This window comes from Oncorhynchus mykiss, chromosome 10 (assembly GCF_057628025.1).
Source record: "Oncorhynchus mykiss isolate SJ-2025 chromosome 10, ASM5762802v1, whole genome shotgun sequence".
Classification (NCBI taxonomy): Eukaryota; Metazoa; Chordata; class Actinopteri; order Salmoniformes; family Salmonidae; genus Oncorhynchus; species Oncorhynchus mykiss.
The window spans coordinates 38,549,132-38,573,534 of NC_143031.1; the positions used below are offsets into that span (position 1 = coordinate 38,549,132).

Below are 24,403 nucleotides of genomic sequence, written 5' to 3' on the forward strand. Positions count from 1 at the left end.
AAAGCTAAAAATATGTTTTAAAATATTTTTTGATCATGTCCACAGTTTCGGCCCCCCATAGGTTCTCGGGCAGGCTGGGGGCATAATAACGAAAGGCTGCCTTTCCATGCCTCTTGATCCAAGGCTTTGGCATAATTTAAAGGCCAGTGCCAGAGAACCTGAGGGACCTACTGGATACACAACTTAAAAGCATGTCAGACATGTATTGGGGTGCACAATCGTGGATTGATTTAAAAACCAATAGAATCATTTTTAAAATTAATTCTAAAACTCACAGGTAGCCAGTGTAGAGACCTTATAACCGGTGTAATGTGTGTAATGTGTGCTATGTATGTTTTGCAGTTGACAAATGGTTTTCCTGGGTAGACCAGACAGGAGAGCATTATAATAGTCAAGCCTGCTTGTAATGAAAGCATGGACGTGTCTCTCTATATCAGCCTGAGAGAGAAATGACTGCACCTTGGCAATGTTCCTCAGGTGGTAAAAAACTATCTTGGTCATATTCCTAATGTGTGATTTGAAATGTAGTTAACAATCTACAATAAAACGAGCTAAATTCCTTTGGAGACACTGAAATGTAAAGCTGTGTATCGTCTGCGTAGCAGTGAAAATCAACCCCCCTGCCAAGGGGTAACATACAGTGGGGCAAAAAAGTATTTAGTCAGCCACCAATTGTGCAAGTTCTCCCACTTAAAAAGATGGGAGAGGCCTGTACTTTTCATCATAGGTACACTTCAACTATGACAGACAAAATTAGGGAAAAAAATCCAGAAAATCACATTGTAGGATTTTTAATACATTTATTTGCAAATTATGGTGAAAATTTAGTATTTGGTCAATAACAATAGTTTATCTCAATACTTTGTTATATACCCTTTGTTGGAAATGACAGAGGTCAAACGTTTTCTGTAAGTCTTCACAAGGTTTTCACACACTGTTGCTGGTATTTTGGCCCATTCCTCAATGGAGATCTCCTCTAGAGCAGTGACGTTTTGGGGCTGTTGCTGGGCAACACCGACTTTCAACTCCCTCCAAAGATTTTCTATGAGGCTGAGATCTGGAGACTGGCTAGGCCTCTCCAGGACCTTGAAATGATTCTTACGAAGCCACTCCTTCATTGCCCGGGCAGTGTGTTTGGGATCATTGTCATGCTGAAAGACCCAGCCACGTTTCATCTTCAATGCCCTTGCTGATGGAAGGAGGTTTTCACTCAAAATCTCACGAGACATGGCCCCATTCATTCTTTCCTTTACACGGATCAGTCGTCCTGGTCCCTTTGCAGAAAAACAGCCCCAAAGCATGATGTTTCCACCCCCATGCTTCACAGTAGGTATGGTGTTCTTTGAATGCAACTCAGCATTCTTTATCCTCCAAACACGACGAGTTGAGTTTTTACCAAAAAGTTATATTTTGGTTTCATCTGACCATATGACATTCTTCCAATCTTCTTCTGGATCATCAAAATGCTCTCTAGAAAACTTCAGACGAGCCTGGACATGTACTGGCTTAAGCAGGGGAACACGTCTGGCACTGCAGGATTTGAGTCCCTGGCGGCGTAGTTTGTTACTGATGGTAGGCTTTGTTACTTTGGTCCCAGCTCTCTGCAGGTCATTCACTAGGTCCCCTCGTGTGGTTCTGGGATTTTTGCTCACCGTTCTTGTGATCATTTTGACCCCATGGGGTGAGATCTTGCGTGGAGCCCCAGATCGAGGGAGATTATCAGTGGTCTTGTATGTCTTCCATTTCCTACAAATTGCTCTCACAGTTGATTTCTTCAAACCAAGCTGCTTACCTATTGCAGATTCAGTCTTCCCAGCCTGGTGCAGGTCTACAATTTTATTTCTGGTGTCCTTTGACAGCACTTTGGTCTTGGCCATAGTGAAGTTTGGAATGTGACTGTTTGAGGTTGTGGACAGATGTATTTTATACTGATAACAAGTTCAAACAAGTGCCATTAATACAGGAAACGAGTGGAGGACAGAGGAGCCTCTTAAAGAAGAAGTTACAGGTCTGTGAGAGCCAGAAATCCTGCTTGTTTGTAGGTGACCAAATATTTATTTTCCACCATAATTTGCAAATGAATTCATTAAAATCCTACAATGTGATTTTCTGGATTTTTTTCTCTCATTTTGTCTTTCATAGTTGAAGTGTACCTATGATGAAAATTACAGGCCTCTCTCATCTTTTTAAGTGGGAGAACTTGCACAATTGGTGGCTGACTAAATACTTTTTTGCCCCACTGTATATAAACTGAACCATGCAGGAGTTCACCAAAGTGTTAAGTTCACCAAGGTGACCAAAAACTGTTGACCGGTTAAATTGGTTCAAAACCAATGTAGAACTGGAGATGGTGTTGAAAGCTGAGCTGTAGTCAGTTAACAGCATTCTCACATACTGTAGGTGTTCCTTTTAACCAGGTGGGAAAGGGCAGTGTGGAGTGCAATAGAGATTGTGTCATCTGTGGATCTGTTGGGGCTATATGTGAATTGCAGTTGGTCCAATGTTTCTGGTATGATAGTGTTGATGTGAGCCATGACCAGCCTTTCGAAGAATTGCATGGCTACAGATGTTAGTGCTACAGGGCGGTAGTCATTTAGACAGGTTACCTTGGCTTTCTTAGGCACAGGGACTATAGTGGTTTGGTTGAAACATGTAGGTATTGCAGACTGGGTCAGTGAAGACACTTAGCGCATGCTCTGAGTACCTGTCCTGGTACGCATCTAATGAGGGTCAGAGCCAGTGTAGTAGGTTTTCGATCTTAGTCCTGTATTGACGCTTTGCCTGTTTGATAGTTCATCAGGGGGCATAGTGGGATTTCTTATAAGCGTCCAGATTAGAGTTCCTGCTCCTTGGAAGCAACAGATCTAGCTGTTAGTTCAGTGCGGATGTTGGCTGTAATCCATAGCTTCTGGTTTGGATATGTGTCACACCTGCTCCCGCTCTCCCTCTCTGGCACTCGAGGGCACCAGACTGCCTATCATTACGCACACCTGTCCCCTTCGTCACAAGAACCTGCGCCTCATCTATCATTATTTGATTGCCTCCCCTTTATCTGTCTATTTCCTCTGTTTGTTCCCTGTGTCTGCATTGATGTTGTTACTTTGTCCCCTGTCCAGGTGCTGTTCCTCTCCTGTTTTATGTCCGTTATTCATTAAATGTTCTCCCTGTACCTGTTTCCTGTCTCCAGCGTCGCTCCTTACAGAATGCAGATACCAAAATTGGAAGAATCAGGGAGGCCTGTTTTTTTGTTGGTGACGTCGGGTCCGGGTGTCATCGCCGATGGAACCGGGGGTGCCTCAGCTTGTCGCGCTTCCATGCCCTAGCTGGCTCTTGAGGTTTCTCTTGCCCCGGTGGGCTCGGCAGGCACCCACCCCACGTCATACTTCGGCGGGCCATCGGGCTCCCACACCTCAGCCGGTTCGTCAGACTCCAACGTCTCAGCGGGATAATCAGGCTTTTACGCCTCAAACGGATCATCAGGCTTTTACGCCTCAACCGGATCATCAGGCTTTTACGCCTCAACCGGATCATCAGACTTTCACGCCACAACTGGATCATCAGGCTCCCATGCCTCAGCCGGTTCGCCAGACTCCCACGCCTCTGCCGGGTTCGTCGGGCTTCTACGCCGCCAGCCGGCTTGTCCATCGCCCACACCTCAGCCGGTTCGTCAGACTCCTACGTCTCAGCGGGATCATCAGGCTTTCACGCCTCAACCGGATCATCAGGCTTTCACGCCTCAACCGGATCATCAGGCTTTCACGCCTCAACCGGATCATCAGGCTCCCATGCCTCAGCCGGTTCGCCAGGCTCCCATGCCTCTGCCGGTTCGTCGGGCTTCTACGCCCCCCAGCCGGCTTGTCCATCGCCCACACCTCAGCCGGTTCGTCAGACTCCTACGTCTCAGCGGGATCATCAGGCTTTCACGCCTCAACCGGATCATCAGGCTTTCACGCCTCAACCGGATCATCAGGTTTCTTACAACTTTGACAGTGCTCTGTCATTGAGATCAGGACAACAACATTAACCCTATATCAGTCCATAGATTCCAGCAAAAATGTACTTTTATTTATCTGACTTTGCTATTAGGATTGCTATTTTACCAGTAAAATGCAGCTAGCTAGATAGCTAGATACAGTATGTTCCCCGTAGCTATAATGATTAGCTAGATAGATAGATACCTAATGAAAATATCTAGCTATCTATTTAGCTATCTGTTTCTGTGATATGTCATGATTCTTAGAAATAGTAGCTAAGCCTGCTGGCTGTTGATTGTGGTAAGTAATGTTGACTAAGCCTGAAGCCTAACCCTTATGATGATAACTAGCTAGCCTCTCAGCCAAGCTTTTTGACTTGAAGGTAACTGTCAATGATGTTATGTACTATTAATGCACGCATAGGTCATGGACTCAGTAAATTCAGGAATTACTTAACTTTCCTGCCAGTGATGCAACAATGCCAAAATTGTGATTTAGAGTTACAGTTAGCTGGTGTTCTAAAGCCGAGTGTTTCCATTCCCCTTTAACCACGCCCCTCTGCAAACAGGCCTTCTGCAATGATTATTACAAGGCGGTTCTTATTTAAGAGAAGAAGACGTTACCATTTGTGTATTAAAATGAATGGCTAAATGTGATGTTGCATACATCCCCAATAATCTGGCTTCCTGAATTCAAGTTTTTTGATGAACTAAACTTTATCAAAGTACAAGCAACATTCAGTTTTCATGCTTTGGTCATCCTACTTTACTTTGATCTGGTTTCTTCCAAATATCATCCAATTTGAAGAAAAATATGGTTTTGACTATTCAGGTCCTTTAAACAGATTGAACACAAACTTAACAAATAAATAAATACTTGTCAATTTACAATTTAGAGTTAAGTGCAGAGAAAGAAGGAAAGGTCAAAAAGAGGGGGTCATACTTACAGTCTCTCAAGGTGTTTGTAGCGGATGAACTGGTCTGGTTGGAGAGCAGTTATCTGGTTGCTGTTCAGCTCACTGAAGGTAAAGATAGCTGCTAGTTTGACTGTGCATAAGCCACGTTTCCATCCACAATTTTTAAGCGAGTAAAGTCATACTGTATTAAAAAACTAATCATGACAGCTGTGATGGAAACAGGAAGATTCCAGCATAGGGCAACCTGTCATTAGCATCTGGCTCTGAGGAGCATTCAGAGATGAGGCCTACCCCAAACTATTCAATCAAAATCTATATTGCATGTTGTCATTTGGTTACAGTGCATTCGGAATCTATTCAGACCCCTTGACTTTTTCCACATTTTGTTACTTTACAGCCTATTCTAAAATGTATTAAATAAAAAATCCTCATCAATCTACACACAATACCCCATAATGACAAAGCAAAAACTGTTTTTTAGACATTTTTGCAAATGTTACAAATAGAAAACAGAAATAACTTATTTATATAAGTATTCAGACCCTTTGCTATGAGACTCGAAATTGAGCTCAGATGTATCCTGTTTCCATTGATCATCCTTGAGATGTTTTTAAAACTTGATTGGAGTCCCACCTGTGGTAAATTCAATTGATTGGACATGATTTGGAAAGGCACACACCTGTCTATATAAGGTCCCACAGTTTACAGTGCATGTCAGAGCAAAAACCAAGCCATTGGTTCAACTGAATTGTCCGCAGAGATCTGAGACAGGATTGTGTCAAGGCACAGATCTGGGGAAGTGTACCAAAAAATATCTGCAGCATTGATGGTCACCAAGAACACAGTGGCCTCAATCATTCTTAAATTAAAGACGTTTGGAACCACCAAGACACTTTCAAGAGCTGGCCGCCCGGCCAAACTGAGCAGTCGGGGGAGAAGGGCCTTGGTCAGGGAGGTGACCAAGAACCCAATGGATCACTCTGACAGAGCACCAGAGTTTCTCTGTACAGTAGAGATGGGATAACATTCCAGAAGGACAACCATCTCTGCAGCACTCCACAAATCAGGCCTTTATGTTAGAGTGGCCAGGCTAAAGCCACTCATCAGGAAAAGGCACATGACAGCCCGCTTGGAGTTTGCCCAAAGGCACCTTTAGACTCTCAGACCACGAGAAACAAGATTCTCTGGTCTGATGAAACCAAGATTCAACTCTTTGGCCTGAATGCCAAGCGTCATGTCCGGAGGAAACCTGGCACCATCCCTACAGTGAAGCATGGTTGTGGCAGCATCATGCTGTGGGAATGTTTTTCAGCGGCAGGGACAGGGAGACTTAGTCAGCATCGAGGGAAAGATCAACGGAAAAAAGTACAGAGAGATCCTTGATGAAAACCTGCTCCAGAGCATTCAGGACCTCAGACTGGGGGCGAAGATTCACCTTCCAACAGGACAACGACCCTAGGCACTGTCATGACTGGCCAGTTCGGGTCAGGTTACTGTGGACCACACTCCTACAAGAGACATTTGTCACACATTTGCCAGAGGGGGAGAGATCGAGAGGTAAGGAGGTGGGGGGTTTTATGACACCTCCTGCCCATTGTAAATCTTAAGGCAGCAGACTAAATCCCTTTGTCTTCTCAGTATGGAGGAATGAAATGTATGATGGGCCTATGGAGAACCTACCTCAGAACAGTAACATGCAATAAATTGACTTTGGGACAATATGTTTTGTCAGACAAAATGGTAGTAATGACGATAGATGGAATATGAAAACAAATGTTGTTTTTGTTATGTTATTAAAAGTTAAATGACGACGTTATAACGAAAACATTGTAGCGTGAAGCGTTTTCACAAAATGTACCTGATGTTAGCATAATGTATATTGTGTAGAAAATGTCCAGATCAAAGAGAATGTTTTTGTAAAGATGAAATGTGAAGTTAGTTGTCTAAATTGGATCTGAGTAAAATCCAGACTTTGCCTCAAAACTAGTTATGCCCAGAGAACTTGCCCTCAAGGTGGAAACGGAGGAGCTCGGTCCATGAAGAGATACCCCATCGGAGACCTTCGACACGTAATTACATTATTATCTTCTGACCCATAAGAGCGGCAGTTTGGGGCAAGGTTAGGGTTAAACTAAGCATAGTTTACAAATGTACCCAAGTGTGCTTTCCTCTCGTGCACTCTCTCTTTCTCTCTCTTTTGAAATCCTCATTTTGTGTAACGTGTAATATTGTGTTGGCCCGCTAGGGACCTGTTTCATTGTGCTAAATTCTAATCAATAGCCCAAACTGTGTGTATGTGTATCTTATATTATCATTTTAACTTGTTAGTAAATAAATAATCAACTCAATTGGTGTGGTACTGACTTATTTAGTGGGACTCGGGTTTGTGCAGATTCCCAGATTATGCGATGTTCAGAATGAGACTGTAGAGGAAATTAATGAATTAGCGACTGTTGTAAAATCGATATTCTGATATTCTTAGAGTTCATTTGGGAAATAGAAACTCAATAAAGCCAAACTTTCCAATGTCACAGGTTACTGAGTTAATATTTACCAGATTTATTTAATCACGGAATTATAAACAGTTAATCATTCGATGAACAGCAGTCATCACATTAATCCATCCAACGTCACGACAGCACACAGCCAAGACAATGCAGGACTGGCTTTGGGACAAGTCTCTGAATGTCCTTGAGTGGCCTGCCAGAGACTGGACTTGAACCCGATCGAACATCTCTGGATAAACCTAGAAATAGCTGTGCAGAAACACTCCCCATCCAACCTGACAGAGCTTGAGAGGATCTGCAGAGACGAATGGGAGAAACTCCCCAAATACAGTTGTGCCAAGCTTGTAGCGTCATACCTAAGAAGACTCGAGGCTGTAATCGCTGCCAAAGGTGCTTCAACATAGTCCTGAGTTAAGAGTCTGCATACTTATTATGTAAATGTCATATTTCAGTTTTGTATTTACAATACATTTGCAAACATTTCTAAAATCCCGTTTTTGCTTTTTCATTATGGGGTATTGTGTAGATTGATCAGGGGAAAAACACGAATCAATAAATTTTAGAATTAGGCTATAACGTATCAAAATGTGGAAAAAGTCAAGGGGTCTGAATACTTTCCGAATGCACTGTTAGCCTGTAATTGATTGAACTTCACAATGTGGTGAAATTGCACGTGATGAGCTTTGTGCTCTTTTCCAATAAATATTGACGGTCTTATTCTGGTGACATGATGATCCATGGTTGACTACCCTTTGACAAATAAAAATATTCTCACTCTTATCCATTATAATCTCATCATGTAGACTAGCCTACCCACAAAGTGTACCCGCACTGTATCTGCGAGCTGTTGGCTAGAGCACACGTGCCAAGACTAGATTAGGCACATTTGCTATTTACCGCAACAGCTTTTGTGACAGAACTATTGGGAGAGTTGAAAATGCGATGGAAACACATTGAACTATTCGTTACATGAATACTTAAGCGAAAAAGTACATTTTATGTGCACCATGTCATTACAAACAGATTTGTATCTGCAACAAGTCAGTTTGGTGGAATCACACCACTGGTGGGAAAATGCACATATTTTCTTTATGCAGATTTTTGAATATTCTCATGAAAATCTGTTGCCAATTGGATGGAAACCTAGCTATAGATGTACACATTTTGTCCTGACATTTAGATTATTCTACAATGTAGAAAAGTAAAGAAAAACCCTTGAATGAGTAGGTGTGTCCAAACTTTTGACTGATGCTGTATATGTGTATATAATATACTATAGCTGTCCCAATACCAATCGCTGTGCTCTAGTGTTAGACTTCCCAAGGGCAGGAATCCAATATACTCACAGAGCTGTTATATTGGAAGACACAGTTGGGATGCTGAGTAGACCCTTTTTGTTACAGTTTATTCTCCTGCCCTCACAGAAACATACCTCTGGAAACACGTCCAGTACTGCAGGACAGAAGCACAGAAGACATGCACAGACCCGGAGTTGTATCACGTACCATTTCCTGAAATTACTGTTTGATATAGTTCCTAAACGTTTCTTAGAATTGCTTAAATTATTTATGTTATTTACAGTAACAGAAGGATGTGAATGGATGACCTCAAAGCATGATTTCATATTTAAAATGGGTTGAATTTTTTTTTGCTTTAGTTCAGGTTTAGTTAATGCATTATTAATTCAAAGCAGTGCAATATTAGTTCGGCTATGTAAATAGTTGCATTTGCATCAGAATATTTTACTCATCAACTCACTGCATTCCTTGGAATCTTCAACATTTTTCTTCATAAAGGCATCAAAAAGATGTGGCCACCCGCTGTTATCCACTGTACAGGGAAACATTATAGTGAATGTTTTTATTTTTGTGCATACATTATGTGTGTATTTTTGTGTGCAACTTAAATGTGTGAAGTTATAGACACACTGCCAAAAGAAACACTAGCATATAACGTTGGGCCACCATGAGCCGCCAGAACAGCTTCAGTGCGCCTTGGCATAGATTCTACAAGTGTCTGGAACTCTATTGCAGAGATGCGACACCATTCTTCGACGAGAAATTGAAAAAAGTCTATACTTTACCCCAGGATACCCATTATGGGTGGTAACTATAGAAACAAGGTAGCTTTATTCACTTCAGGGGAATTTAGCAAAACAAGATTGCTATTTTCATGTCAGCAGAATATAGTGAAAAGTGTCAGCCTATTTGCAACACACCTCCTTGTTATTGCGTTTCCATTTCAGTTTTTGTGTGTTGCACTTGCATTCAGTAGTGTCTATGAATCACATGATTATGAAGGCCTAAATATATGAAAGCGTGTATTCTTATTTTTTATTTATGTAGCTCTGGCCTTGTCATGTACTTGTCTATTAATGATATGTATTATATCATGTTTTATGTGGACCTCAAGAAGAGTATCTGCTGCATTAGCAGTAGCTAATTGGGGATCCTAATAAAATGCTAAATACCATAATTGAGTGTTTTGTTGATTAATTAATTACTTAATTAACTCAGGAGCCACACCTGTGTGGAAGCACCTGCTTTCAATATACTTTGGATCCTTATTTACCTAAGTATTTCCTTAATTTGGTCAGTTACCTATATGTTTGTTCATATTTGGTGTGACTAGATCCCTCAAACTCAACTCTGGACCTCGGAGTCAGTTCTCCTGCTTTTTTCATTGTTCCCCTCTAATCAAGGACTAATTTAGACCTGGGATACCAGGTGGGTGCAATTAATTATCAGGTAGAACAGAAAACCTGCAGGTCCAGACCTCATAGTGTAAGAGTTGAATACCCCTGGACTAGATGCCTGATGACTATCTCAGAGCAGATGCATTCAACTAGGGAGGCAGGTACCCTAGAGCCAGTAACTAAGGTTGCTGGTTCGAATACCCGAGCCGACAAGGTGAGACATTTGTTGATGTGCTCTTGAGCAAGGAACTTAACCCTAATTTGCTCCAGGGACGCTGTACTACTATGGCTGACCCTGTAAAACAACACATTTCACTGCACCTATCTGGTGTGACAAAAACATACTGCACAATAACTATCTGTTTACACTCCTGTAGCTGCTGTTGTTCAAGACTCACCGCAGTTTTCCTCATCAGCTCCGTTAGTACAGTCCTGGACCCCATTGCAGTGGTAAAGCTGGGGCAGGCACACAGACAGGTTTCCACAGGGGAACTGGCCCAGTGGACAGACAGGGTAGAGGTTGCTGTCTGTGGAGTATTCTAAAGGAGACACTAAAACATCTCTGATTCAATCCAAAAATACGTTAAAAGCCTTTTCGAGCGGCAAGGACGTAATTCTAGTATCAATGGATAGAAGTAATCAAAAACAAGATAATGAGGTCAAATAGAAAATAGAGAAATGAAGACATATGAAATGAAAAATGTATGATACATTGAAACATTGTATGAGCACAATGGCTTTGTAAATGGCCTGCTTGGAGGTAAACAAGTACAGCTAAGTGCACTTATTTGTCACTGTCATATTTCATGTAGAGACCATAGGTTTATTCTAAATTATGCAAGATATTTATTAGCTGAGTACCTATGGTTAAATAGAGTAATTAAATAAAAACAAATTAATAGACTTTTTGAAATATAACAAATACACAGTCCTATGTTAAAGACTTTGAATTTATAGATTATACATGACTTCTATGATGATAGTTTTGCCTCCTTTCCAAGATGTCTGAGTTCGTGATGCTGTCAGGTCACATGACTGATGGAAGCTGTGCTTAGAACTCTGACTGATCTGCCACCACTCGTGTGACCTCACATCCTCAAGACGTCACGCAGGTTCCCCTGTGTTCCCCCACATTCCCTATGGTGGCAGTGGAACAGCTCTGGGGTTGGATGAAGTTTTTTTCTTAATTATTACAATATTTTTCCACATTTCATCTGTATCTAAAAAACAAGACATGATTAAAGTCCACTTTACAGTTCATTGGTTTGTATTTGTACATTTGAACTGAGTTACCCAAGGGAATGAAGCCATTAGACAGTTTCACACTTTCACTACTGTACGTTTAATTTTACACAATGTACATCCTACATGTGATGCTCTGCATAATCCCAAGCAAAACACCACTCCATGGGGTAACTCTTTCAACTGTTTAATTTCCCTCATGCTCAAAGGGTTAGTTCAAATGCTGACTTGAATATTGAAATATACACTTAGCATTACAATGTGCTGATAATAAATCAATCATTTTAATTCTGTATCTTTGAAATTTAAGACCACCGGTCTCAGCTCATTTGAATAGTCTTGTAGACTGTAATTGTATGTGGATCATTTGTGATCTGTCTCAGTGTTCAAAGATTGTGGTTCGTTCTATCATACATTGCTTCTGTTCAGTGCAGTTACTAAATGTGGGTCTTACATAAGTGCTTGTCATCAAACAACAGCAAGTCTCCATGTTTAACACTATTTCACTATCTACAAACAAACACAGCAAAATGTGCAACAAGGTTAATCTAAACCAAACAGATATAGCAAATAAATTGCTACAAAAGCAAACATTGCAACAAGTGGCTGCTTGCTTGTAATCACACTGTGAAAATCTCCACCCACCTGCTGCTTGGGTGAACCACCACCAATGAATGATATTTGAATCTGTATCTAAATGAGTGTACGTCTACTCTAGAGAGACCCTATTGTGTTCAGGAATGCTATGTGGCATTTTGTCATACTTAAATAAATAATAATAATTATATACAGGACCAGTCAAAAGTTTGGACACACCTACTCATTGAAGGGTTTTTAGTGATTTGTACTATTTTCTACATTGTAGAATAATAGTGAAGACATCAAAACGATCAAATAACACATATGGAATCATGTAATAACCAAAAACGTGTTAATTAAACAAATCAAAATTGATTTTAGATTCTTGAAAGTAGCCACCCTTGGCCTTGATGACAGCTTTCCACACTAGGCATTCTCTCATCTAGCTTCAAGAGGAATGCTTTTCCAACAGTCTTGAAGGAGTTCCCACATATGCTGAGCACTTGTTGGCTGCTTTTCCTTCACTCTGCGTTCCAACTCGTCCCAAACCATCTCAATTGGGTTGATGTTGGGTGATTGTGGAGGCCAGGTCATCTGATGGACCACCATCAAATCAAATTCAAATCAAATTTATTGATATAGCCCTTCGTACATCAGCTAATATCTCAACGTGCTGTACAGAAACCTAGCCTAAAACCCCAAACAGCAAGCAAGCAGGTGTAGATGCACCATCACTCTCCGTTCTTGGTCAAATAAAAAAACAAATGTTAGTCCCACTAAGCGCAAACCAGATGGGATGGCGTATTGCTGCAGAATCCTGTGGTAGCCATGCTGGTTAAGTGTGCCTTGAATACTAAATAAATCACTGACAGTCAACAGCAAAGCACCCCCACACCTTCCACCTCGGAGATTCACCTACTCTGTGTCTCACAAAGACACGGCGTTTGGAACCAAAAATCTCAAATATGTCCCAAAAGACATATTTCCACCAGTCTAATGGCCATTGCTCATGTTTCTTGGCCCAAGCAAGTCTCTTCTTATTATTGGTGTCCAGTAGTGGTTTCTTTGCAGCAAATTGAGCATCAATTTGAGCATCAAGTCACACAGTCTCTTCTGAACAGTTGATGTTGAGATGTGTCTGTGACTTGAACTCTGTGAGGTGCAATCTGCGGTGCAGTTAATTGCCGGTTTCTGAGGCTGGTACCTCTAATGAACTTATCCTCTGCAGCTACGGTAACTCTGGGCCTTCCTGTCCTGTGCTGGTCCTCATGAGAGCCAGTTTCATCATAGCACTTGATGGTTTTTGCAACTGCACTTGAAGAAACTTTAAAAGTTATTGAAATGTGTTATTTCATAGTTTTGATGTCTTCACTATTATTCTACAATGTAGAAAATAGACAAAATAAAGAGAAACTCTGGAATGAGTAGGTGTGCCCCAACTTTTGACTGGTACTGTGTATAACCTTTATTTCAACAGAGAGTCATGCTGAGACCCAGGTCTCTTTCACAGATAAGCCCTGCATGCACATTTAATATAGATCAATACACATCAATATAAAGTACACATCAATATACACATAAATATTCACATCAATACACAAAAAGCAAAACACATTCATAGAAAACAAACACATTTTTCAGTAATAATGTGCTCAATGAGCTTTTTGAATTTCCCTAGTGACACCAATTCATCCACTCAAAAAGAGTGCAATGCATCAATCTACGACACTTCAGAGAGGGCCAGCCTACTTTCTGATACAGAATACAATGCTGTACTGAACCTATCGTCCGTAATAAAGCGTAGTGCGCTATGATAAACTGTGTCCAATGGCTGCAATACAGTGGCAGCTGCATTTATATATTTGATCAATATCAATATAACCAATACGTTTACTGCTATTTCATGAAAAGCATGGCCCATTCCTATAAAAGAAGCCCATTTTAATTCTTAATTTCTCAACTCAACAAATTTCTTAACAAATGTCTTAATCCTTAAGAGTCCATTGACTTACCCGTGCATCAATCTAAGTAACAGAATAAAACATTCCCCATCAAAATATGTCAGTTTAAGCTAAATATATAAAATGATTTGCATGGGCTGCATCTCAAATCCAGCACATCTGCATATGTCAGACTTCCACATCTACGGTGGAAGGTGGCAGAGTTACAGCCAATGACATATATAAACCCTGGATTGCTGAAACTATGTCTTGGCCATTGAGAGGCTTTGAAGCCACCGGTCTGTTATACTGGAACTCTTAATTTCTTAACTAATTCATCAACTAACTCACTTATTGGACTAATGCAAAACAAATATAATGTAATGTTATGGGTCAATGCCCCCATTCTACTCAGGAGGGATATTCATATATTATTTAGTAGACATTAACAGGCCATTCAAACCTGTGTATGTCATCACAAATAAGCTGTACTTTCAGTGCCATCCAATAGCACTTTGATTCCCTTTCCTCATTTTCACTAATGAGAATGAAGTGCACATGATTCATAGAAGCAGGATAATCATTGATTTTGTCAATGTCTGAATCCCAGTCTATACAGTTATTATCCTATTGTTGATACCAAAATTAAATGACTTACCTATGACAGCTGTCAGAGAAAGATAACCGAAGATGCATAAAGGGTGCATTATAGGAGCAGTAACAAGATGCATCTCTCTTTCTGTAATCCTGATCCAAATGATCGCAAGTGAGGATGAGTCTCCACTGTACTGACTCCACCAGCTTTTGGTGTCAGGTCTCTCAAACACATAGCCTCTTGCATTTAAGTGTGTGCTGCATACACACACTCTCTATCTCTCATTTTACTCTCTCTCTCTCTCTCTCTTTCTCTCTCTCTCTCTCTCACTTACTCGTTCTCTGTCTGTCTGTCACATACATACACCCACACACATATACACATGGCTGAACATTCACTTATACAATTACTCTGCCAATGTGCAAAGAAAAAGAGAACAATACAACAATAGCCATTATTGGTTATTGATCATCTCTTGACTACATCCTGCCTTGCATCTGTCTGATCTGTACATTGCATCTGTCTGATCAATCACTGTTTATACCTTGGATTGGTGCTGAGATTTCAGGTGCAGCTCGTAAAGAAAATTGTTTAATTCATTGTCTGGATGAAATCCAATATCTGATTCAAAAACTAAGTGAGGAGATCACGGTGTGTCATCATAGAAAAGACAGGAGTGCAATGAAATCTTACAATTCTCTCTCAACTGAGAAACAATTGATAATATCAATAATATATATATATATTTTTAAACTAAACTAAATCTATATTTTTGATGGAATCATATTATTCACCAGATGCAAGAATGAGAAACCATGCCTCTTGCATCAGGTGAAATTCCATTTCAGATTCAACACAAATAGACTTTTCAGTATTTCAAACGGAACCTACAGTGTTTTGTATTTCTGTATTTTTGAGCTACTTTATTACAAAATCTGACATTACATTTGGGTTTACAATGATTTTTTACTGTAGTTATTAACACCACCACCTATCAGGAGTGCTGGGCAGGGCACATTTTTACATGCCTTCAGATATGACATTGGTTATGTCTACGTAATCGTTCATCGACAAGCTAACTAGCAGCAGGCTAAAGAAGTAAACCAAAACATTCCCTTGTATTTAGAGTAAATATTTGAGTTTTCATTTACCCCATTTGAATTATCTAGCTTACTTTAAGAAAAATTCCGAAGATCGTCTCACAAAGTGCTGTTTGTTCAGACATCGGAGATCGAGAGGAATATGATGATGGAGAAAAGCCTCTTCATTATTATTGTTTGTGTGGGCAAACGGTATTGGTTCTCGGTGAGTAGCTAGCTAACTATTTAGCAGCTATCCAACTAGCTAGCAAAGTTGGCTAGCTAGCTCACGCTCATATTCAAGCATTCATAAACAACGTTTAATCAATGTGTGTAGTAGCATTATGTGTAGAAATGTCTGTATTTTGTCTGTAATCAAGAATAAATTGGCAGAGAGCTAGCTAGCTTTAAACACACTAACGTCCTGGGCCCGGTTTCCCAATAGCAATGTAATTTAGGATTATGAGTGGTTTAACAATGCATTTTTCTTACAAAGGCTGAAGATATAAGATACATTTCCCAAAACACCATGCATAGAAAATGGTTGCACTTCTTTGAGGTGTTGTGTCTTTACTATCATTAACTGAAGACTGATAGTTTTTATCAAAGATTCTCTGTAATTAGTTATTTCGCGACTAGACTGATCAATCATGTAACCGTAATTACTAGGAAGTCGGGGCACCAAGGAAAAATATTCACATTACAAAGTTATAATTTCCTAAAACAACTTTTCAGATATTTATTCTGGTCAATTAGTCTTCGAATTAATGAATTATTTACTTTACCTCACGTTAGTCTCATTCCAAATGTTGTAAATTGTTGGTTATCTGCACGAACCCAGTCTTCACTATGAGTCATCCATACATCAATTGTCTTAAATAATGTATTTATTACTAACTAAGTAATTCACAGATATGCATAAACAAACAAACAAACAAGGTAAATGTGGTTACATGAAATGATAGGAGAATGTGCCCTAGTGGGCTAAACCGGCATGGCGGCTTGTTAGACAAAAGGGGAAGTGGGGGTCGACTAAGAAGTCACTACAGAGTGATAATTATAACAATTGAAATGCTAATCCTTTGCACATGAACACTCACTCATTCGGGAACAATTGCAATCAATATATACATTTACGCTCAGTGTGTCGTCTTGATCGCAGGTGAAAAGTTAATTTATTTTGTAGAATTGTCCGTCTCTCTCCCTCTCTCTCTGTTGTGGTTAGAGGGGATTGTTCAGAGTGACATTCGTTATGGAATGGATGCTTCGGCGGTTGTCGTTCTTCACGTTCAATGATACCGAATTCCTAGCTGCAGACTAGTAATTAATATCAAGGACTTGTTCTTATTCGGTCGGTATCGATGGTCTAAGAGTTTAACCACGTGGTATGGTTAAAATATTCAGCAATAGTCTACAACCTTTGTCCTCCTAATGGAGAACAACATGGTCTGCAACCTTTAGCCATCTCGTAATTGAGGTAAGCTCGGTCTGCTGATCGAAAACCCGAGTGGGGTTTTTATTTGGAAGGGCCGAAGAGGGCTGTCCCAGGATGTCTGACCCTAACTGGGCTCAGAGGCGGTCCTCTGATTTAGTTCAAATCAAAAGGGAATTGTATTTTACTTCATTAAAGAGTCCAAAATCATATTACACAATTATACAAACAGTATCATACTCACTCATTCATCTTATACAACAATTAGATGTAAACCTCATATCTGAGGCTATTAAATAAACAGCGTTATGGTAATGTTCTTTTATACTTTCTCCGGAACATGAAATTTGTTCGTACCTCAAGTTCTGTGAGGTGGAAGGATTTCCTTTGTCCTCCATGAAAATGTACTCTCTCTCTACTATGTGGCCATATGGCAGGGTCTTCTCAGGAATTTACGACCTCTGACCACAGCAGCCTATTTGAAGGAGGCAAAGGGGGAGGCAGGGAGAGGGGGATGGGGTTGCTGTACCCAAAGAGGCCAACATGACATACCCCCCCTGGTGGTTTGGATCTTGTTTGTCCTGCAAGTTACAAATCAACATAAAATCATGAACACGTGATGTCCTGTTTGTAGATCATCGTTGCAGTCCCTTCTGGTGGTTGAACTTGGTAGGCTTCTCTGAAAGCGGAGCAGTCCACCACAAGGATGGCAGTTGATGTCCGGTTGGTGATCGCCGTTGCAGTCCTTTCTAGTGATGCACCTTGGTAGGTTCCCTGAAAGCTGCAAAGTACCCCAGGGAGGGCCAGGGGATGTCCTAGTTGGTGATCGCTGTTGCGCCCCCCCCCCCCCCCCCTCTGGTGGTTTACCTTGGTAGGCTCCCTGACAGCGGGGCATGTCGCCACAAGGATGTGCCGTGGGTGTCCGGATTTAGGGTCGCCTTTCCGGACCCGTCGTCTGGTCGTCGTCCAGACTGGAAGATCTGAGCAGTAACTTAGGCAGATGTTAACAACGCACACACACTCATGAAATATATATAATTACATTCATTCCCCAATGAGCGGTGTTGTGGCACTAAGTGATGTTTGTATGGGGACTTTGTTTATGACTCTATCACTTCCTAAGTGTCAAAGGAACTGAACCGAAAAGGAATGAAAGCATAAACAAAAGATATACAAAATATAGTTCTCACACAAAAATCATCTAATTGGACTGTATTCTATATACTGTACGTCCAATATTCTGGCAAAATTACTATCATGGAATTGTCTCTAATGCCATATCTGGGGTTTTCCTACTTGGTGTGTTGCTTAGGCACTATCCTAAGTTGATAACTATATGATAGGTTTACAGATGTAAGGCACTAGTTTTGGGCAGTCTAGAGGGATGGACTTCTGGGAAGAAAACTGGTGAGTGCTGTAGAGTCAAAGGCCTAGAAGTAAATGTTCAACTTTACTGGTATTTTGCTTGGACCCTTAAGTGATCCTAGCATAAATCCTAATTGGATGGCTATACTGACAAATACTGTTGGGTGCAACTGTGATAAATCCGGTTAAAACAGTGTACAGTAAGTGTATATTTTACATTTATTAAATTATTTGGATGTGATATGAAAGTAAAGGGCTTTATGTTTCTAGAACCACATCGCAATTGAGAATCGATTAATGTTTAGATTGAGTATTAGGCTGTCAGAGTCAGTCTACCTCTGAAAATAACAATAGGTATTCTGAATCATGGGAGCATGGAAAACAATCCACACCTTTTTTATGCATGTTTTTATTTTATTTTTTATTATTCAGATTTCGATCTTAAAATAAAAAATAAAAATAAAGTTTTAAAGTGTGGATTTTTATCCATTCTCCCCTGATTCAAATTTAAACAAATTTATTGCCATGGCTCAAAAGCTATTGAGGAGATAAATCCATATCCAAAACAAAACTAACTTTACCTCAGTGCCGAACAGAACCATATACCTTCCGTCTCTATGAAAAGTTAGTTAAATAATGGACATATTTGATTAATCTGGCCCGGGGTACACCGGGCTATGGTCCTTCCTATGACGTACAGTATATAAACCCAGGATTGCTGATGTTATGTTTTGGCCATGGAGAGGCTTTGAAGCCAACAGTTAGCCATAATGGTAATACTCAGGAACAAACTCTTCCATAGGAATGAATGGAATACTACAGTATTTCATTTAAAGTTTCAAGGACAAAATTACATGTATTCAAGTATTTTGTATTGTACTGGGGACAGTAACTTTCAAAAAATGAAAAAAATGTTTTTATATGTTTTATTGTTTTTATGTTTAGTTCACATAATTTAAAAGTATGCATTAAAGTGTCTGTTAGAATAAATGTGACAAAAACAAATGTATACATTAATAAATGCATTTCTATAGCTTCCAAAATATATTTCTTCAATTTTGGGGGAGTGCCATGATGGAGGTGCAGTGGCTTCAACACAGCACCCCCTGTCTGTCATCTAGTGTTTACATAAATCATTGGGCCCGTCATGTCATCGGGCGAAAGCGGAGAGGGAGGAGTGCCCTTCTCAAATCGACCAGTAATCTGCCCTGCTTGGCCTGTTGTTATCAAGGCAGCATGGTGCATCGTCCATAAAATAAATGTTTTCATTTTCAAACAAGTTTTCGTTGGGAAGGCAGATAAAGCGTTTTTATCAAAAGCAATCACTTTTGCATGTGAAAACACAGAATCATACTCAAAAAACAGTTTCACTCTTTGTGTCTGTGTGTGTGTGCGTGTTAGAGATTTAACTTTGAGTTGTTTAATTTAATCTCCAGCCTTGATGTCTATGCAAGTCATTTACCCAACCCTGAAGTGATTATGTTGCTGGCTGGATGAACAGGTGCTCAGATACAATGTAGATGATTATACATTGTCTGTTTAATTTTATTCAGAGAGAAATTGCTGACTCATATGCCCAAATTCCTAAAGTGATTGAGAAGCAGTTGGAAAGAAAGAGGATGAGCAAGAAGAGGCTACAAGAGCTGGTGAGGATTCCAATCCCACTTCTGCCAAGTGATTGAGGATTTCAGACACAGTTGCTCAGTGTACACACCAACAGAAAACTGTATTCTGTGTTGGTCATACACGTCAAGGTTATACATGTAACGTTTCAACCTGCAACTAGTGCCAAACATCAATTTCATCAATGGTGAAGGTGCTGCTCTGTTTGAAACATTTGATGGACTCTTGCCAGAGGCCTCTTGCCTCTTGCCAGAATAGCAGAGTAGCTAGCTTTTGACTGACCCAAACATCTGTCTGTCTCTACGGTGAGCAATAGCACCTGGAGCATCCTTCCTGAGATAGACATGGATTCTCCTGCAAATGTTTGTTAATCCTGTGAGGTTATTAAAGCTCACTAGATGCTTCTCCATCAATCAAATGTTGCATGTTGTTAAGGACCCTGTGGCTCTGGTCTTGTATGAAAGCAGCATTGAAGAATATAAAGTTCACTGCACAAAGACTCCAGGTAGTGCATGTTAATGTATGCTGTGCAGTAGACATTTTAATATTAATTTAAACTATGCAAGAGAAATTGCGGACTTGGGAGATGATGCGTCAGGTGGACATACAAGACATTTGTGACACTGACAGGCACCACTGAACTTTACCACACTGACAGATTAATTCAGAATGCTATAAAAGGTTTTCATGATGTATCTTACTGATGCTGTACAATAAGACAACTGACATCAGTCTGCAAGTGGTTTCCAAACATGTCTATTTAATGAGCACAAGGCAAATACAACCAACCATAATCCCCAGACAGGATTATACCAAGAGGACGGCATGAATTTTAAGTACCCTCTCTCTGCATGAGGGGAAACAACCCTTGTTGAGCAGCCTATTGTTAATGGAAAAGGTTATCCCTACTCCAGCTGGGTTGGACTGGGACTCTTTTAAAAAGCAATGAGGATGTGACGCTCAGGAAGCCAGTCATGCACAGATAATGAGAGCTGAGGAGGGCGGCTTCTCATTGTAAGTCTGAAACTCGGATGGATCAAGTCTAAATTACTACTCTACACCAGCAATGGTGTATTAATAAGGACTTTATACATTTAATCAATCTTATGTTTTTGATTAATCCCTGAAACCACTTCAGATTGTCTGGCTGTGTAAACTAATGCAGTAGGATAGGACTCATAGATAAATAATTGCTTCAGGGTTATCCAGAGTTTGTATGGATAAAGGAAATTCACAAGTCACCTCACCCAATTAATGTGGAAAGTTGATTGTTTAAGAGAATATTGCTTTTGAAAACAGACCTTATCCACTATTTACAGAACAGCCACAGGTTTAGTCATAGATTGTATTGTGTGCCAATTTACAGTACATAGTTACAGTACATGCATTAACTTACAATAGGCTTATAAAAGTATCCCCAAAGTAGAAAAACCAACAATGTTATAGTACATGTGATTATGATTGACAAAATAATAAAACATATATTGACAGATTTATAAACTTTATTTTGCAAACATGTGCATTTAGATTTTTTTGTTCAGTAATTTATGGGATTGGAGTGTTCAGGTAGCAGCCTGTTTCCATCATTGGTAGGATGTTTTCAAAGAGGAAATATGAGTTTCTACACATGGTAAGACTTGACGTGGCAGAAACAGATGAAGAATTTACAGAACTGGATTGCCACCTGGTGGTGTAAAGAAGTACATCCATCCCTGTAATATATATATATATATATATATATATATATATATATATATATATATATATATATATATATATATATATATATATATATATATGTTTTACCTTTATTTAACTAGGCAAGTCCGTTAAGAACAAATTCTTATTTTCAATGATGGCCTAGGAACAGTGGGTTAACTGCCTTGTTCAGGGGCAGAATGACAGATGTTTAACTTGTCAGCTCAGGGATTCAATCTTGCAACCTTTCGGTTACTAGTCCAACGCTCTAACACTCTAACCACTAGGCTACCTGCTACCCCAATATGAGCAATGTGTAGATCAGTATTTAACATGGAACCAAACTACAGTAACATTGTTTTATCCTCAGCCAAAATGTTAAGTACATTTAGCAGCATATTTGTACTGTAGGGCTATACCCTTCTTGTCTCCATATATCTACCAGCAGCAGACATCTCCTAAGCATATCCCAAATTATTAAACATTGTTCATAGAACGAAAGCAGTCTGGGCAATTCCATGTTGACAAAGTGAAACTGAGACTCCAGTTTTTCACTTTAAAATGTTTGTCAAACAAAAAACAATCATTGCAAATTTAAAGCATACAACTAACTACAAAAAAAGAAATGTCCCTTTTTCAGGACCCTGTCTTTCAAAGATAATTAGTAAAAATCCAAATAACTTCACATATCTTCATTGTAAAGGGTTTAAACACTGTTTCCCATGCTTGTTCAATGAACCATAAACAATTAATGAACATGCACCTGTGGAATGGTCGTTAAGACACTAACAGCTTACAAACGGTAGGCAATTAAGGTCACAGTTATGAAAACTGAGGAGGCCTTTCTACTGACTTTGAAAAACACCTAAAGAAAGATGCCCAGGGTCCCTGCTCATCTGCGTGAATGTGTCTTAGGCATGCTGCAAGGAGGCATGAGGACTGCAGATGTGGCCAGGGCAATAAATTGCAATGTCTGTACTGTGAGACGCCTAAGACAGTGCTACAGGGAGACAGGACGAACAGCTGATCGTCCTCGCAGTGGCAGACCACGTGTAATAACACCTACACCAGGAACGCACAATCCCTCCATCAGTGCTCAGACTGTCTACAATAGGCTGAGAGAGGCTGGACTGAGGGCTTGTAGGCCTGTTGTAAGGCAGGTCCTCACCAGACATCACCGGCAACAACATTACCTATGGGCACAAACCCATCATCGCTGGACAAGACAGGACTGGCATAATGTGCTCTTCACTGACGATTTGAGGTTTTGTTTCACCAGGGGTGACGCTCAGATTCGCGTTTATCGTCCAAGGAGTGAGCGTTACACCGAGGCCTGTACTCTGGAGCGGGATCGATTTGGAGGCGGAGGGTCCATCATGGTCTGGGGCGGTGTGTCACAGCATCATCGGATGGAGCTTGTTGTCATTGCAGGCAATCTCAACTCTGTGTGTTACAGGGAAGACATCCTCCTCCCTCATGTGGTACACTTCCTGCAGGCTCATCCTCACATGACCTTCCAGCATGACAATGCCACTAGCCATACTGCTCATTCTGTGTATGATTTCCTGAAATACAGGAATGTCAGTATTCTGCCATCGCCAGCGAAGAGCCCGGATCTCAATCCCATTGAGCACGTCCGGGACCTGTTAGATCGAAGGGTGAGGGCTAGGGCTATTCCCCCCAGAAATGTCCGGAAACTTGCAGGTGCCTTGGTGGAAGAGTGGTATAACATCTCACAGCAAGAACTGGCAAATCTGGTGCAGTCCATGAGGAGGAGATGCACTGCAGTACTTAATGCAGCTGGTGGCCACACCAGATGCTGACTGTTACTTTTTACTTTTTTCAGGAACACATTATTCAATTTCTGTTAGTCACCTGTCTGTGAAACTTGTTCAGTTTATGTCTCAGTTGTTGAATCTTGATATGTTTATACAAATATTTACACATGTCAAGCTTATTTTTTTGATGAGTTTATATGCACAAGAACTACTTTCAACAATTTCCACTGAAAATTTTACAAAAACACATTTACTTGAAGAACAGTGCAAATGCTCAGTTTGGTAAGATGATGAAGGTTTGTGCTGTTTGTGCTGTCATTCTGTTACCAACCTTAGAGTTGTATGTTTTGTTTAACTTTTATTCATTTACATTTTATTATAATTATTTTATTTTGTACAAATATGTGAAATAACTAAGTGCTGCCTAGAATAGATAAATATCCCAGCAAATATGTGAGTCCAAGAACTGTCAGCTGTGTAAGGAAGAACAGGAGTATGTTGAAATAAGAACTGTGTGGTGTTCAATACTGACAAGCTGTCATTCCCGACTTAATGGGGTATGTTAAATTGATCTGTTTTTTTAGAACATGGGCTTGCCGAGGGGAGGAGAATGCATTATTGTCACCTTATAGCCACCCCAGCTGTAGTCACCAAGCTGGACATCCAAATTAGGTCATTACGATTGAATTACATTCTACATTTTGGAGACTTGTTTTACCGTTATGCTTTTATGTTCTGTAATTGTTTAATTAATGGATTGTCTTTGTGGGGTTTTACTATCCTACGGTGTTGTTACCTGTGGCAGTTGATGATACTTTGATACTAATGATGATCCTACGTTTCTTTACAACTGCTCAGCCGCATGTAATTCAATGTAAGATTTTTATCTCACAATTCCCCTTGGTGGCAGCATTAAGTCAAAGTTGTGTTCTGGATATTGATGAGCCTGTTCAAGGTTGAGCTGAAATTCTCACTCAGTT

General features: G+C 40.2%; 1 protein-coding gene across 2 annotated transcripts in view; it reads right to left on the reverse strand.

Annotated features, from left to right (window-relative positions):
- LOC110533841 (relaxin receptor 1) overlaps nt 1-14,584 on the reverse strand; it is a 33,891-nt gene extending 19,307 nt beyond the window's left edge. Inside the window, exons 1-5 of one of the 2 annotated variants that reach the window (XM_090186554.1) lie at nt 14,512-14,584; nt 10,491-10,619; nt 9,156-9,227; nt 8,744-8,849; nt 4,921-4,992 (exon numbers count right to left, since the gene is read on the reverse strand). In XM_090186554.1, coding sequence (XP_090042680.1) covers nt 4,921-4,992; nt 8,744-8,849; nt 9,156-9,227; nt 10,491-10,619; nt 14,512-14,584 — 452 coding nt within the window. Of the gene's footprint in view, nt 1-4,920; nt 4,993-8,743; nt 8,850-9,155; nt 9,228-10,490; nt 10,632-14,511 lie in introns of both variants that reach the window. The other variant, XM_090186553.1, reaches the window with a different exon arrangement.
- Between the last annotated feature and the right edge of the window lie 9,819 nt (nt 14,585-24,403).